A 17372-nucleotide genomic window follows, 5' to 3' on the forward strand; every position below is an offset into this window, starting at 1 on the left:
AATCAGTGAATTTAGAAAGGTCTTGTCACAGGTAATAAACAGCTTGAAAATGAAAGCTCTATCTCTTCTCATTCAAAAGTTATGACGAAGGTTAAAGTCTTAGAAAAGTAGGTTAAACTTCAATTTCCATGTCACGAGGCCATAAATCATAGTGTTTGAGAAAGGTCTCGTCACAAATAATTTACATGTTTAATAAGCCGTATCTCTTCTCATTCAAATTTAGGGCCAATTCAAAGTAATGTTTAAAGTTTTGTAAAGTTGGTCAAGCTTCAAGGTCACGGGGTAAAAAATTATAACGTTTCTAGAGAGGTCTTGTCACAGGTGATATGCATTCAAGGTGAAAGGTTTTGTGACAGACGGACAGACTGACAGACGAATGGAATTTAATGTCCCCTTGCTTTCGCAAAAGTAGGGAAAAATGGCAGAATTTTATTAATTTTCAGTTGCACATATATATATATACTGTGATCTACGCCAATCAGTATGTGATCAAGTTTACTATCTAAAAATTGACAAGTGAATGTCTATGAAATATATGGAGATAACAAACAGTAATCAAGATAAAAATTATATTTAAACAATATACTAAGTAAATCAGGAGCACATCTAGACACGGACCTCTAAACGTTAAGCAGTCGGGATCACACCGTTCACATTCGCCGAGTGCCCTTTGTCATAATCGAAAAAAAATCCTTAGACTATTCATGGGTGTAAATAATGACCTAACAATTAGTACGAGAACGTCAACCGGCATCTATTTACACACGGAAATGTCTACCTCTACCAATTTTACCGTTAACCCAATCATAACATGGACCACACGGCGAATGTGACTGGTCCAAAGGGGATGTTTACTTCTCACTGCCACCTAATCTTACCGCTGATGTTTTTGGAGGTCCGTGTTTGCTTTGCTCCTATTTTGTATTGTTCTATAGACTTTTGATCCGGAATACTGTTTGTTATCTCCATATAATAGGTCCGTGTTTGTTCTGCAAAAAAGGTTTAAGATGTTAACTTCAATTTTCCTGAGCAACTCATAAAATCGGATAAAAAGAAGGAAAATATGTCAGAACAACACTCAAAGAGAATTATGAACCTTCTCTATAATATTACCAGTATATATAATAAATTCTATGGATTCACAGAAAAAAATACCAAAATAAGACACAAAAATGACTTACTTTTCTATTGAAAATTAAAGAAAAATTCTTATTGATGATCTGGCAGCGAGAATGCTTAAATATAAATTTTATAACACCATGAGAGCAGGCTAAAACATGTTCATATTTTTGTTGATTCGTTAAAATTGTTCATAAAATATTTTGATTATGTCTCCATGAATACATTTGTGGTTATATTAATTAACATAACACTTAAACACTTCAGGTGGGTTTTTTTTTCAACACAATGCGATGAACTCAAAATCTACTATCTTTGTGGTTGTTTCTGAGTCCTTTTTGCTCGGTGGCAGCGAATCTCTGAAAGATAAAAAACAAAATAATGTCAGTTCTTTACTAGTATTATATACTAGCGAAAAAAAAGAAACTGTGCATTATGAAATTTAGTAATGTTTTCCAATATTTATTGCTTATTTCAGTAAAATGTAAACAATCGATAAAGGTGATGTTTTTTAACAATATCGGATAGATCCCGACTCTGATGCACGGGCTTTTCATGGTTAGTGAGCACAAGTTGCTTATTTACGTTTTCGTGCGCACAAGTTTTACTGGCTAGAACTGTCTGGAAAAAGAACTGTATAAGGTTTATTTGGACTCTATTCGTTAAGAAAAACACTTAAGTTGTGACAAAATTTACCCGTTTGTTATGCCATGACTCGGCGAAAACCAACGTAATATTGCTGTTGGGATGCTTCAAGCTGGAATGGCACAAGATATCGTTGCAAGACACTTTGGAGTTCATCGGAACACCATCCAATTATTATGAACATTTCAACAATCTGGTAACACTCGGGATCGACCACGTTCTGGGCGTTCTTGCGTGACGTCGCATCGACAGGACAAGCGTATTAGACTCGTGCACCTGAAAATCGGTTCCAGGAGCAAGTTTGACTGGTAAAAAGCATTCCTGGACTTCGACCAATCAGTCTAAGAACTGTGCGTTATCGTCTGCGCGAGCGCAACATCAGACTAAGACGTCCAGCTGTGCACCAAGTACTGCTTCAACGTTATCGTATCGCTAGACTAAAATGGTGCACACGACATCTGCGATTCAGACTACAGGACTGGGCCAATATTCTATTCACGGACGAGTCCAGATTTCATTTGGATAGCAGTGACGACCGTTGTAGAATGTATTGTCGCATTGGGAAGCGGTACCAAGACATTTGTGTTGTGCAACGGCGGCAATTCGGTGGGGGTAGTGTTATGGTGTAGCGTGGAATCACAGCACGTGGAAGGACCCCTCCACAAATTGTCAATGGAAGTCTCACCTGCCCACGCTATCGAGGCGAAAACCAACGTAATATTGCTGTTGGGATGCTTCAAGCTGGAATGGCACAAGATATCGTTGCAAGACACTTTGGAGTTCATCGGAACACCATCCAATTATTATGAACATTTCAACAATCTGGTAACACTCGGGATCGACCACGTTCTGGGCGTTCTAGCGTGACGTCGCATCGACAGGACAAGCGCATTAGACTCGTGCACCTGAAAATCGGTTCCAGGAGCAAGTTTGACTGGTAAAAAGCATTCCTGGACTTCGACCAATCAGTCTAAGAACTGTGCGTTATCGTCTGCGCGAGCGCAACATCAGACTAAGACGTCCAGCTGTGCGCCAAGTACTGCTTCAACGTTATCGTATCGCTAGACTAAAATGGTGCACACGACATCTGCGATTCAGACTACAGGACTGGGCCAATATTCTATTCACGGACGAGTCCAGATTTCATTTGGATAGCAGTGACGACCGTTGTAGAATGTATTGTCGCATTGGGAAGCGGTACCAAGACATTTGTGTTGTGCAACGGCGGCAATTCGGTGGGGGTAGTGTTATGGTGTAGGGTGGAATCACAGCACGTGGAAGGACCCCTCCACAAATTGTCAATGGAAGTCTCATCGGCCCACGCTATCGAGACGAAATTATTCAGCGCCATGTGATACTCTTCATACAGGGACAGCAAAATCACATTACTCTACAGCAAGACAACGCGAGGCCACATGTCGCACGTGTAGTCAGACACGTTTTCGTTCAACAGCATGTCGATGTCTTGCCTTGGCCAGCTGTTTCCCCTGATTTATCGCCGATTGAGCACGTTTGGGATGAAATGGAACGACGTCTACGTCGTTTGCCGAATCAGCCAGTGACGTTGGCTGATTTAGGCCAAGCCTACATCTGGAACAACACCCCCAAGCATTTCTGAACACTCTGTTGTCATCCATGAGGCGCCGTTGTCAAGCATGCGTGAATGCAAATAGTGGTCACACACGTTATTAACTTTGTTAATTCAAGTTTGAATACCAGTGTCTTTCGATTGTTCTTAAATTGACGTTGTTTGACGTTAACGTTTATGGGTTATGAATTGTTGTAATGAATGCATTTGTTAATAGTATTAATAGAAATAAAAATTTGTTCGGTGTTATTTTTATTATCTATTCATGTAAGAAATAATGCACAGTTTCTTTTTTCCGCTAGTATATTATATAGACAGGTGCATGCAAATTTTAATATGTACATCATTTCATTGATTAAATGGAAATGATATAACAAATAGATATTTCCTTCCATATGTCGACTCGATATATCACAGTAAATTTAGAAGCGAAATAAGTGAAATAAAAAGCACCAGGTGTCAAGAAGGAGTAAGCATCCCTGTGGCCCGATCGAACCCGCCGTTGGCTGTATGTATTGACTAGTATTAGGAAGAAGAGACAACTTAAGAAAATTGTCATCTAGCATTTTCTTTAAATATTGGAAATAAACGCTTTAGTACAAGCATACTATTGCTTGGTTAGTAAATCTATGACGTTGCGTTTTCATCACTTTCTTTCGTGTCTGATTTCGTTTCTTATGGAGACAGCAAATACAAGTAATGAACAAGCAAACCAAAACGAAAGCAGCTATTCCTGCATATATTATGTAATCTCGGTACTCTGAAATGAAAACATTTTAATATTAGAAAACTAAATATTGAACAAAAATCTTCAACTATTAATAAATTTCCTTTAATACAACAAATATGGCTCTTTTAAAATTAAATAAACCTAGCAGCAAACTTAACATTTCTTCTGCAGTTAGCAAAGGATAACTGTAAACTAACTTTTTCCGCTGGTTTATAATGGAATCAAAATAAACGTTAAATCCATGTTGCTACGATTACTTGGTTTGCCATTTTATGACTTTATGTACGCTATGACGATTTATGTTGAAAATTTGTATCTCGTACATAGCAAAAATTAGATCCACAGGGAATAAATTATAGAATTGTAGCATTTGAAATGATTTGGTTTTAAATAAATATGTGTTAACTTCCAAAGGTTTATTCCCACTTAGCCAACATTTTGAAAAAACCTATTCCCAAGTAGCCAACATTTTGATTTTTACACCTGAGTGATCAACAGGCTATAGTCTGTTTTCAGGTACGCGTATATATGGATTACCTGAGAACTACTACCATTGAAAGGTGTAAAAATACATAAATCAAAATAATTATAAAATTAGAGTAATAATAAGTTCCAAATATTTTTTTTTATAAATGTACTAAACTTAATACACATCTGCATTTAAAGAAAAAATTAAATATTAAATAAATAAGTTAATATTAATAAAAGAATTAGATATTAATAAAAATTACAAGAGTAATTTTATAAGAAATAAAGTATTTAATGATAAAACAAAAAGGAAAAGTGAAAGAATTTTGAATGCACTAATATAATTAACATTTGAGATTAAAAAATATTTATCTGAGTGTCATAATATTTGATCCTGGTAATGCATGAACAACAGTAAAAGAAGCCCACACAAAGTGCTTTATTATCCGATGAAGAAATCAACTTACATACTGTCACAGCTAGTATTCATTCCATACTTGAAGTTCACAACCCTGCTTATTTAATTATATATTGAGTTCCATTTGGTCCTCAAATTTACTTTTTTTGAATTCCTGTCATTTTGTTTTATCTATACATATAGTTTTACTCTGCTATATGACAAATGCACAAAAATTATTTTATTTCTCTTTAGAAAAATGTTTGTACATTAAAAAAGACATGTTGCAGCATATTCTGTGTTTTTCATTTTTAAAACAATAAAAGAAGGAAAGACTATAAACAATTTATAAAATTTATCTATAATTATACATTTTTATTTTATAAGAATTATACCTAAATTTACATGTTTATACATATATGGCATATCTATTAGCTTAAACATGAAAAGAGATTAAGTGTAGATGTATATGATAAATATTATTTACGTTCAAATATAAATTCTCACCCATTTTGAACTTGTAAACCTAGCGTTTCTAAAGTTTAATTGACTGAATTTTATTCTGTTTACTAAATGTAATGTCGAAAAATAATTGCCATGGGTTATTGTTTGAAATTCTTGATATCTATAATTTACACAAAAGCCCTTTTTTACATAAAATAATTTGAAAGACCTTTTTAATTTTGATTATCTGATGTAACTGTTCTTCAATACATGCCTCAAATTAATAAAGACTAAAATTAATAAATATTTTAATCACCTTCAATCAGCCTATAGCCTACCTGTAATTAATTTCTTTTGTTCTCCACCTGCACCCCATTCTCACTTAGCCAACACAGATTTACCTGTGTTTTACCTGTATATTTTCAAAATGTTGGCTAAGTGGGAAGACACCCTTCCAAAGATATTGGCATTTCTCGCGATCAAGTTTGCTTAGAATGTTTATTTACCAAGTACTTGATATGTCTAAATTGAATAAAGAAAAAATAGTGATAATGACATTTTTCATATGTTTTGAAGCTTTTTGCCTAAAATACTTAAAAACAAGAGGCCCATGGGCCACATCGCTCACCTGAGCACTATGGCTAGGAAAAAGTAGAAATTGATTTATTATTGAAAACTTTAAAACCAAAAGTAGTCCCATGACCATTCATGGCTTTGCTATTCTTGAGAAGATGATTTTTAAAGAATTTTCCTATATATGTCTTTGTAAAACTTTGGTCGGCCATTGTGGCCCTGCCCTACCCCTGGGGGTCATGATTTGAGCAAATTTGAATCTACACGACCTGAGGATGCTTCCATATAAATATGATCAATTCTGGCTTTGCTATTCTTGAGAAGAAGATTTTTAAAGAATTTTCCTATATATTTCTATGTAAAACTTTGGTCGGCTATTGTGGCCTTGCCCTATCCCCGGGGGTCATGATTTGAACAAACTGGAATCTACACTACCTGAGGATGTTTCCCCATAAGTTTTACCTTTCCTGGTACAGTGGTTCTTGAGAAGAAGATTTTTAAAACATACCACCAAACTTTTATTAATTCCCGATTATCTCCCCTTGAATGAGGGCGTGGCCCTTCATTTGAAGAAACTTGAATCCCCTTCACCCAAGGATGCTTTGTGGCAAGTTTGGTTGAAATTGGCCCAGCGGTTCTTGAGAAGAAGTCGAAAATGTGAAAAGTTTACAGACAGACAGACAGACGGACGGATAGACAGACAGACGGACGCCGGACAAAATGTGATCAGAAAAGCTCACTTGAGCCTTTGGCTCAAGTGATTTAATAATAGTCAAGCAACTTACTTTCTAAAATACCTCCTGGAAGATTTACTCTGCAAATGAAATAAAGTCTGTATGATATATACTAAACTCAAAACTTAAAACATATTAAATACTATTATAAATATACATTTATTAGCAAAGATGTTTAAACAGTGACCTACTTTTGTATTGTCGTTGTCTCCATCGCTGTGGAAGGTGTTGCAGTATGTGCTGTTGAACTTTGTGATCTGGTTGTTATCTGCGATTCGATATTCTTTGTTGTTGCTGATGATGCTACAGTTGTTATCAGGGATGATGAAATTGTGGTCGATGATTTTGAAGATGTTTGTACTGTAGTTATCGTTTCTTTTGTTGTTGTTAACGGTGCTTGTGTTGTTTTGGATGATACCGAGGTTGTTTGTTCAGTAGTTGTAAGCTTTACTGTTGTTCTACACGGGTTTCGGTACCTTTGTGTTGTTGGTTCCTCTGATGGCGTCGTTATTGCTGGTCCATTGTAACATGTTCCACAGCAGACATCGGGGTTGTTTGGACAGTGTATTGATAAGCAGCCAGAAGTTCTGTCTCCATACTCACATCCTTAAAGCAACATTTAAAAGCAATTGATTACTTGGTCACAATTATGACGAATATTGCTTACAAAGATGACAGAAGAAGTGTTCAAGGAATGATCAATTCTGAATACAAGACAATTTTTATGACAAACTTCCTTCCAGAACAAATCTCAGATGCATACGTAAGTATATCATTTATTTAGATTGTCATATTTAAAACCATAACCTTTAGCTTCAAATCAATTTGAATGCGGCTACTAATTAAATGGACAACATATTTCACATGTGATTAAAATAGTTCTCTTTCATAATCATTTATAAGTTGTATCACGTCTTTAAGTACCTCTTGCATAAAAATATGAACCATTTCCAAACCTGTTATTCCGGTATAGAAGTTTTGACACTGTCGGCAACATTGCGTGTTTATGTCGTAGCAAAGGAAAGGGTATTTCTTTATGTCTTCAAAGGAACAGGTTACATTATTTCCATTGAACTCGATGACTTTGCCTTCTCTATCTCCATACAAACACGATTCTGAAAGGGGAAAAAGACACAGGGTTATTGGAATAATGGCGTTTTGTTATTTTGCTTAACCAACCTCTTTGACAGCAGTCAGCAGTTTAGGGCATTTTGTATATGTTTTTGAATCTTATGATGCTTATAAGGGGGTCAACTTCAAATACATACCTTGTGAAAGATCACAGTGTTTGAATTCCTTAATCTAGTCTGGTTGACCCCTTTTTTCCTATGTACATCATGTTACATTGTCATTATATGCTGTTTGGGGTCAGATTGTGCAATACCTTAAGATGTGCAATATTTGAGTCCCCTTTTCTGACCTCCGTTTTATTAACTGTGTTTTACTTCTTTCGTCATTTAGTTTAATAAATGACATTTTCACTTCTACATGATATTATTTTGTTTTTAGCGGTTTTTGCCAAAAACAAGCTCAGTTTGGCAGGAGAACTCAGGAACATATAGTTCAATAATTGGCAATACACATGTATACTACTGTATCTTTCTTGCCAGATCCGTTCAGGAGAATGTTTTAATAACTCTCCCCCCTACAGTATATTTTAAATAAAAGAAGGTTTTTGCTACCCTTAAACTACATCAAAACAACATTGCATGGATTTTTGTCGTTAGCTGAACCCCATACAGCGAGAATCAACCATTCTCTGATCGAAATGCAAGTTAACTTATGAAGAATTTCATTGAATTCGCAAAAAATCTATGTTCTATCAAATCATTAATCTAAAATTATATAGAAATATAAATTGTTAACATTGCAACTGTGTCTAAATCCCCTCACCATAACCATTGAAAGGTTGGTGCCATGGCTGTCAATTTTACTTATGAATCCCTTTTGATAACACTTTTCCCAAAGTACTTTCATTCTCCCAATAGAGGTTCATCTCGGAGATTGCCCTACTTTTGAAAAAAATAATCTTTCCAAAAATTGCTGTCATATTTTACAAGCGAATTTCTTGTGACAAGACCTTTCTTTGGGTACCAACAATTTCATTCCTTGATCTTGGTTGGGGTTTAACTTGCATTTATAAAATTTTAATCTAACCTTCGCCATGATCTATAATTGGGGGCGTCAGTTTTTCACAAAATTATCTTGTCAGCAAATACAGTTTATTATTGAGTCAAATGCTGACTGACGTTTTTCATACTAATTGTTAGTCCATTATTTATAAACTGAACTGACGACGGATTTTTTCGTTATTTTCCGATCATGACAAGGAGCACACGGCGGTTGTGACCGGTCTGCAGGGGATGCTCACTCCTCCATGGCACCCAATCCCACCTCTGATGTTTCAGAGGTCCGTGTTTGCTCTGCTCCTATTTTGTATTGTTTTACGGAGTTTGATGTTGCATACTGTTCGTTATCTCCATATCCTTCTTCTTGCTTTATTTTATGTCGGCTAACTATTGAATGTCTTTCGCTTTGTCCTTCCAGCTTCAATGACACCCCCTTTTCAAAATAGATGATTCATGTTATTGCCAGGCATTAATTTTTCTAAAACAAACAGAAAATAAATGTCTAATTCTAACATCTAGCTTTGTATTTTTAAACCATGCATGTCCCATTGCATTTGGCTAGGATTTCAGAAATGTAAGCAAGAAAAATAACGTGATTTTCTTAACGAGTTTACGTCATTTACTCATTGCATCATACAATAAACAATTTATGTTCTATTAATTGTAGAAATACATTGCCAAGTTGACTAAGCTTGATTCTTTAACGAGAAAAGCAAAAACCGATGACACAGTGTTGAACTGAAAAAATTTCATTTCATTATAAAATGACGAATATAAAACTTGTACAAATAATGGGGACAGAAAAGACTAGAAAACATTGACAAGCAAAGAGTATCTTCACTAAGTATTATGCAATCTGCCCCCCCCCCCCCAAAAAAAAAATAGCATAAAATTACATGAGAATCAACTTCTCAACTATTACATACAAAATACGATCTACCTGTCCACAAAAACGATGGGTTATGTTTTGTCGTTACGGCGATTTAGCCAATCTCGTTGTACAAGTACAATATTATCGGTATTATATTCATATATATTCACTTTATTCTCCTCTTTGGAGCTAAATCGTCGTACGATCCCAGAAATAGCATAAATTATATTGTATTTGTATGAAATAATGTTCCTACAGGCTTCTGTAAAAACAGTTATAATGTATTTAAGCGCAGTTTCATGATTGTAATCAGAAACTTTCTCACATTTTTTATATTAATATAATATAATGTATGGTTTGCTTAGTGTCGTTTATGCACTGATTATTGGCAATGTTCTTCATTAGAAATAAAGGGGAAAAAATAGTGGATGTAAATATACAGCAACAGTCAGACTTGATTAGTCTATGATAGAATATTCTTCTTACCGTCCCCAGGAGGAGCACATTCATCGCTTTTACACACACCAGCGATACACCACTGAAATCAAAGATCCGAATCTAAGTATGTAATTACAGGTTTCATTTGATATCTAGTGGAAATGGTAAGCGATGTCAATTTCAGTTTTATTTGAAGTGTATGAAATTGAAGCATTTTATTGCATTTTAGGTGTGAATACAGCAGATTGGATGTACTTATGTACTTTTTTATTTCCACATTGAAGTCCGTCCCCTCCCACAGTTGAGACGCACAAACCACTCCCATCAGTCTTCCTACACCATAACTTGGTACAGATGGATGTGAAGTTTTGGTTGTATAGTCCCTAGACAAAGATTCCAAAAACACTGGCCAACTGAAACTCTTATTCTCGTATTATAGAGTCGTACATTTTCTGTTATCGATCGATTTATCAGAAATTTTATTCATTTTTGGGATGTTATAAAATCAAGCTTTACCTTACAAAATGAAGATCCTGAGCCCACAATATGTCGACAATGTGCATCAGCATCGAATATCTCTCCAGGGAGCGCTGTGTAATGTTTTAGTGCGTCAGGGTTGTATTCTGGACTTAAGACCGTCATACAGTTGTTGTTTTCCCTGTTATATTGATTTGATTAGGTAAGATACATAAATTTTGTTGAGTGGTAAATGAATTACAAATAAACATTGCATATTAAACAACCATGCAGAAAATACATTCAAACTAACTTATATTTTAAGGTTGAAACTTGTTCAACAATTTTAAATTTATCAGCGTATTGTATTTTGATTTCGGCTAAGCTTGATTGATCCACATAACTTATATTCTGCATTGATAATTCATTTATGTTTTCTTTTTTCGAGTGTTACTGAATTTAAAGCATTCCCGTCATATATATATATATCGTCTATTTTCATACCAAAATGTTGATTAATATATTTTTTTTAAAGTTCGGATCATTATTATGTTTTTCATCTTTATATTAAAAGTGCTTTTTGTGACGAATAAAATTTACACTACCAGCCATTGGTCTAGGATTTTTTTAGGTTCACATTGACTTGGTGATTAGATGCAATCAAATTTTTAATATTTTACAACAAGATCTTATTCAATTCTTTCTTGTGCTTTCTTTTCAGATATTTTAATGAACACGATGAAAGCTATTTTGATCATGATTAAACGTGTAGTTGTTTGCTACTTTTGGACGGTGGGCTGTGAGTGACCTACAAAAGAAAATCTACCTGTTCAATTTGTCGATGAAGGACGTGAAATAATTGGTGGAACATATGGAAAATTTCCAGGGATTTTGATTATCCACCGGAACAGAGGTTGCGGCCATTATATAGGCATCGTTACCACTGCAAGCATTGTTACTTCCGTCATGCTCAGCACTCAATCTGAAAATTAAGAAAAAACGCTTTTCTTTTAATTAGCAGTTCATGATTGTATCATTTGTTCACGTTTCTTATCAAATGGAATTTAAGTATAAAAAGTCGTTGTTAAATTCTTTTATCAAAATAGACTATAAATAGACATTAGAGACATTACACCCTTCATTATTTAAGAATGAAAAACATTTAATTACGTATCAATTTTTTTTTTTTTTTTTGAAAAATTGATGGCGTATTTGTTATTTTCAAAGGTGACCCCTTAAAAATCTATTATATCACAATGAAAAATATTAGATTGAATACCCATGTCCTAATTCATGAGCTGCAGTCGTGATAACGTTAAAATCAAAGTGGTCCTCCGCTACGGATACAGACTTGGTCGTGCATACAGCTCCAAGCCAGGCTAACCCTGCCACGTCTGAAGAACCATCCTTAGTAAAGTCGTATCTATCAACAAATAACAGGTAGCCGTTATTAAAGAAACCCTCAATTTTATTACACTCTACTTGTAAATAAAATTAAAAAGCTGCTTTGAAACTGGAGGACAATTATTGAATGTTTTTGTTGTTGTACATCTTTAAACTTAATTTGAAGAATGAACGTATGTGTATCTCTCGCCGATTCTAAAGCAGTAATATATTCAATAAAGGTACTTTAGTTATATTTTAAAGGAATTATAAACTCCAATCATACCTTGTAAACATCATTGCGTGATCATTTTGAGGTAACCCGGAAGTTTCCTGTAACCATGACGTCACGGCTGTGAGTGCTACATTAGAGTCAACTTGTGTACCAGACACTGATGAAATTTTGTTATTTTCTGTGAAGGTGGATTTTGAGGCATTCTGTAATAATATGGTACTGTTTATTAGATGAAAATTTTTCAAATCAAAAAGATACATTTTTAGCACAATAAAACAAAATTCTTTCTACCTTTATATGTGTTTCACTGTCATTTTTGTTTATTCCATGTTCAGAACAATTTGTCTGATCTGCCATTGGTTCCAAAGAAATTGGTCAGATAAGGCAATATTTTAGATCAGAATTTTTTTAAAATTATTATTTTTTTAAAATGGACTTACAGTTAATATAGTCTTAGACAGTATTTCGGAAGCATAACAGTTGGATTAGACAACTTGAAGTTTCACTGTACATTTAAATGGCATATTCAAAACAAAAGTCACTCGACATTTTTATTATTTACCCAAAATTCATATCATAATCCATTTTAAATTTATCTACTGATTAAGAAGTTTATTTTTAAATTCTATCTTGTAAAAAAAATTTCTCTTAATATTAAATCAATCAACAGAGAATTTAAAATGAATTATACAAAAATCTATATTTATTTCCTAGAATGACTTACCAATATGCAAAGAGGGATAACTTTCTAGTGGTTATTTTAAGCACATTAATCAAGCAACAATTAAATTAGCAAGACGTCTTCTTTCCGATTTGTACTCACGTCAGCAATGTATATTCCAGAAAACAGAATTGATATTGTATAGGAAGAGGTTTGGATATTTTTGTAACGAACGTCCATCTGGAAAATATTATGTCTTGTTCATTCATGAATACATTGGAAGACTGATTACAAATGAGAAAAGTTTATTTTTTTTCGGTATTTTATTATGTCCAAATTTTTTAATTTGATTTGAATATTTTCAACGAAGTTGTAAAATTTCCATTTACCCCATTGATAACAAAAGAGTAGAACTGTCGGATACTTTCTTTCGCCCCTTCATCTTTGGAAGTTACACTTGAGGCTTTGCTTTGTGTATACCAACTATATAATAGAAAAGAAAAATGTCATTTGAATTCTTGTTCTTTGTTCCAGAGGTGAACAGTTGTTATAGAGTGGAATCTTAAAATTTCAAATTAAACACTTTTCATAGGTCAAGGTCTCTTTATATCACGACAATGACAAAAATTAAATAATCAAGAAAAGAAGTAGGTTTAATATAATTTGAAATTAAATTTGATGAAATAAAGTTGGTTACAGTCAAGCCATGAGGATCTTACTACGAATAGATGGAGTAATCGATGATAAAGAACAACTCTATTTTGTAGTGATCTATTTGTCTTCTTCTCCTGTTTATTCTGCTCTTAATACCATGGATACGTCCACCTTGGTCCAACCCTGCTTTTAAAAGTATTCACGTTATTAAATTTTATTTACGGAGATTCTGTTAAAGGAATAGCTTCAATAGCATAAATGAATCTTATTTTTCAAAATTTGGCATTTTAATAAACATTGTATATTTTCATTCATTGCAGGATGTTAGTGACCATGTATCTTAGAAGCAAAGTATGAATAAAAAATGATATTGTCTCGTACTTAGGGAAGATTTTACTCAAAGCTGCTTGATATTCACATGACAAATGAATGTAGGCAAATCAGAATATCAGATTAAAATGATTTTGAACAACCATACCTATAATGGATTCCAAAACTTCATAAAAAATCATTACAAGCAAAGATACATAGCAGGTTCCAGTGAATGCTCAACCAAGCCTCTACCTCAATTCAACGGTGAGGTATTAACAGTAGTGAAGGAGAAACTTCAAAAGTACTGTGCAACAATATATTCAAGAAGCTGTGTAATTCAGATGTGGATACTTAAAAACTCCAAGGAACAATTTAGACAATTTGAAATCACATGGTTTTACCAAAGTCAACAACTTTAAAACTTACGACAGCAATATACCCTTCATCACCTGCATACGGAGTTCATATTTCTTAGTTGATTTGATAAGCAAGAGTATGCTCTACATATGGAAAATTGTTAAAACGAGGTTAATTATTGACAAAAAAAAAAAGATGAAACAAGAATATCAGAGGTCTTGTTTAAAGTACATGTAATCATTTCGTAAGTTCTATGGTCGATACAATGACCTTGTCAGCAAATACAACTTATAATTGAGTCAAATGTAGACTGACGTTTTTCATACTAATTGTCAGTCCATTATTTATACACTGAGTTGACGACGGATTTTTCCATTATTTTCTGATCAGAATAAGGAGCTCACAGGGTTATGACCGGTCAGCAGGGGATGCTCACTCCATGGCACCTGATCCCACCTCTGATGTTTTGGAGGTCCCTGTTTGCTCTACTCCTATTTTGTATTGTTTTATGGACTTTTGATCTTGATAACAATTCGTTATCTCCATATGTTTTATGCATAATCAAATATGTTTGTAGTAAGACCTTCTCACAAGTGACTGAATACTGTTCCTTTTTCCATATGTTTCATCTCAAAAATAAAGTTTACGTTAATATATGATTCAGAAACAAATTAGTCTACAAAACTTAACCAACACGTTTGTTTTTACTCACTTGGTTTCAAAGCATCAGCAAACGATGCATGTGACCTCTCCACTTCTGTGATCTTGTACTTTTTGTCTCTATCGTTGACCTGGAGGCAATCTTCTAATTCAGGTTCCAGTATAAACTCACTTTTTCTGTATAGAAATATCCCTGTCTAAATAACGGACGAAACATTGATAAACTAAATATAGGTCAAATCATAGAAATGTACTAATCTATCAATTAGATTGACTCAATTCGCATATTTGAAGTTGATTAGTTATTATTCTATGTTTATATTTTGTTGGTTTTTCATGTTCGTACTTTTAATTACAAGATACATGCAATACCCTGTTTTCAATATTCAACATACCATGCATAAGTAGGAATTATTGGACATAATCATTAAGGATGCTCCATTTCTCACGTCCTGATAGAATCTGACCTCCTATTCAATGGATAAAACCAGTCTTTAAAAGACACCCTTCTGATTTAAAGAGAAATGAGATATGGTATGACACGCTAGAGAATTGGTTAGTTATTCGATTACAGATTAGCATCAAGTTATCATTAATTTTCATAATGGTGTAATATAATGTAAAAAAAAATCTCAGTGTCTGTTAAATTCCAGTCATTCTGAATTTAAAATGTCAAGTTTATAATGACAAGAGAAAATATTTCCACAATATTTAGAAAAGAAACACCATCAGTTAGAAAGTACGGGTATTATTTTGATTCTGTATTTACTATATTGGTTGTATGAATTCAAAGTATGAATTCAAAGTAAGCAATACATCATAGTAATGAGTTATGACAAGAAATAGAGGAACAGACGATAACCCAAAAATAATAGCAAATTGCTTTGTCTGTTTGTTTGTTTATTCAAACTCTCCTCGAGAAAATTTTGGACTCCTATTGTGAGTTCACTTGCCAACGTTTGCTGCAAATTTAAAGATGTACTTGGCATTTGTGGCGTTTGAGCATTGAGGTTTCATTTTCGTGCAAGCATCTTCTGTACCATGAAATCTCGCTATATATGGTCTCATTCGAAGGTCCAGTCCCCGCGTTACATCGTGGATTCAAATACTAGTAGCGAAGTTAGGATCAACTCCTTATTTCGCGACATACACTGTAAGAGCGGATATTTTAACCACTGCGCCAAAAGGATTATATCTCGTACATTAGTCTATTACAAATACATATTTGAATTTTGGCATCTATAATAATTTTAAAAGACCTGAGGACCTATATCGTTAATGATAATTAATGCAAACCTTGTTTAGTCTCTTATACCTTTGATTGTTGAATACGTTGAATCTTTACAATTCCTTTTGAATTAGTTGTGTATATAGGTGTATTTGTTTGTAGTTTTTGATTCCAGGTCAGATCAAAGTCTATAAAATCATTACTGATGTTGACGGACAGTGATAAATGCTTGGAACCATTTGTTAATTTTATACCGTCATCACTAAGTCCTCTAATCTTCACTATGACATCGTCTAGAAAGAATGAATAAAAGTAATTATTACATTTTTACCCGTGAAATACTGTAATTTATTCATTGAATAAAAATGATATCCTGTCACAGTGTGAAAGGATATCAAAATGATATCCTGTCACAGTGTGACGAATATCAGAAGTGTGGGAAAACTCTCGATTTCCCTTCCCAAAACGAAGATTGCAATAAAAAAATCTTCCTTGACCTATTATAGGATAGATGGAAATAAATAAACCATTCTGAGAGCGAATAAAAGTGTCAAAATTGCCAAAAATTTGTTGCTAAATCCATGTTTACAGTGTTTTCACTTCACATAGCTATGACGTCTCAACCGCTCAACTATGACGTCACGAGCCTATGACTGTATTACAAAAAGACAGAGGCAAAAGAAAAATCAAAGATTTTTTTTTTTAAAATGTAATAAACAGAAAATTCAATGTTTTGTAGTTGAATATGGAATTTATTTCACTCGTGAGACAGGATTTTTTGATATTTTCACTCGTGCTTCGCACTCGTGAAAATATCAAAAATCCTGTCCCACTCGTGAAATAAATTCCATATTCAACTACAAAACATTGAATATCCTCTATTTCTTATGATGAATGATATCATTTCTCTAGATAGAGGGAAGACTTCATGTTAGTTTGTCTGTTTAAAGTCTTTCGAGAAGTTAGATGCCTTCACTTACTCCATGACACTAGAGCAAACATGAACATATGTGCGAAGCATATGAATTGATGAACTTATCAAATGAATATCAACTTAACTATATTCAAAGTTTAAAAAAAAACAATTAATTACATACCGACTTTGTTGTTTCCCCTATTTCTAAAATGCGGAAATATTCCAATGGTAAAATCAATTCCTAACATCAAAATCAATACTCGAAGCATTTTACTTTCACTTTGTTGCTTTAGTCTCAGAAAAAAATGAAAAACGTATTTCGTATTTGATCAAATCCTTCCGTCTACAACATATAATTATTGAGTATTTCAGAC

At 33.8% G+C, this 17372-nt stretch overlaps 1 protein-coding gene across 1 annotated transcript; it reads right to left on the reverse strand.

Moving 5' to 3' along the window:
* Positions 1-1226: 1226 nt before the first annotated feature.
* On the reverse strand, positions 1227-17090 carry LOC134246543 (uncharacterized). Its single transcript, XM_062728928.1, has 18 exons — positions 17063-17090; positions 16170-16375; positions 15250-15324; positions 14907-15051; positions 13591-13711; positions 13261-13354; positions 13034-13111; positions 12262-12413; positions 11872-12015; positions 11419-11574; positions 10653-10794; positions 10400-10519; positions 10185-10236; positions 7655-7813; positions 6890-7304; positions 6750-6778; positions 3961-4112; positions 1227-1478 (listed from the first exon to the last, which is right to left on the reverse strand). The coding sequence occupies exons 1-18, from the start codon at positions 17088-17090 to the stop codon at positions 1419-1421; spliced, it is 2328 nt and encodes a 775-aa protein (XP_062584912.1). The 3' UTR covers positions 1227-1418.
* Between the last annotated feature and the right edge of the window lie 282 nt (positions 17091-17372).

The sequence above is a fragment of the Saccostrea cucullata genome, unplaced genomic scaffold, assembly GCF_032062105.1.
Source record: "Saccostrea cucullata isolate Sc308-1 unplaced genomic scaffold, CSIRO_AGI_Scuc_v1 ctg29, whole genome shotgun sequence".
NCBI lineage: Eukaryota > Metazoa > Mollusca > Bivalvia > Ostreida > Ostreidae > Saccostrea > Saccostrea cuccullata.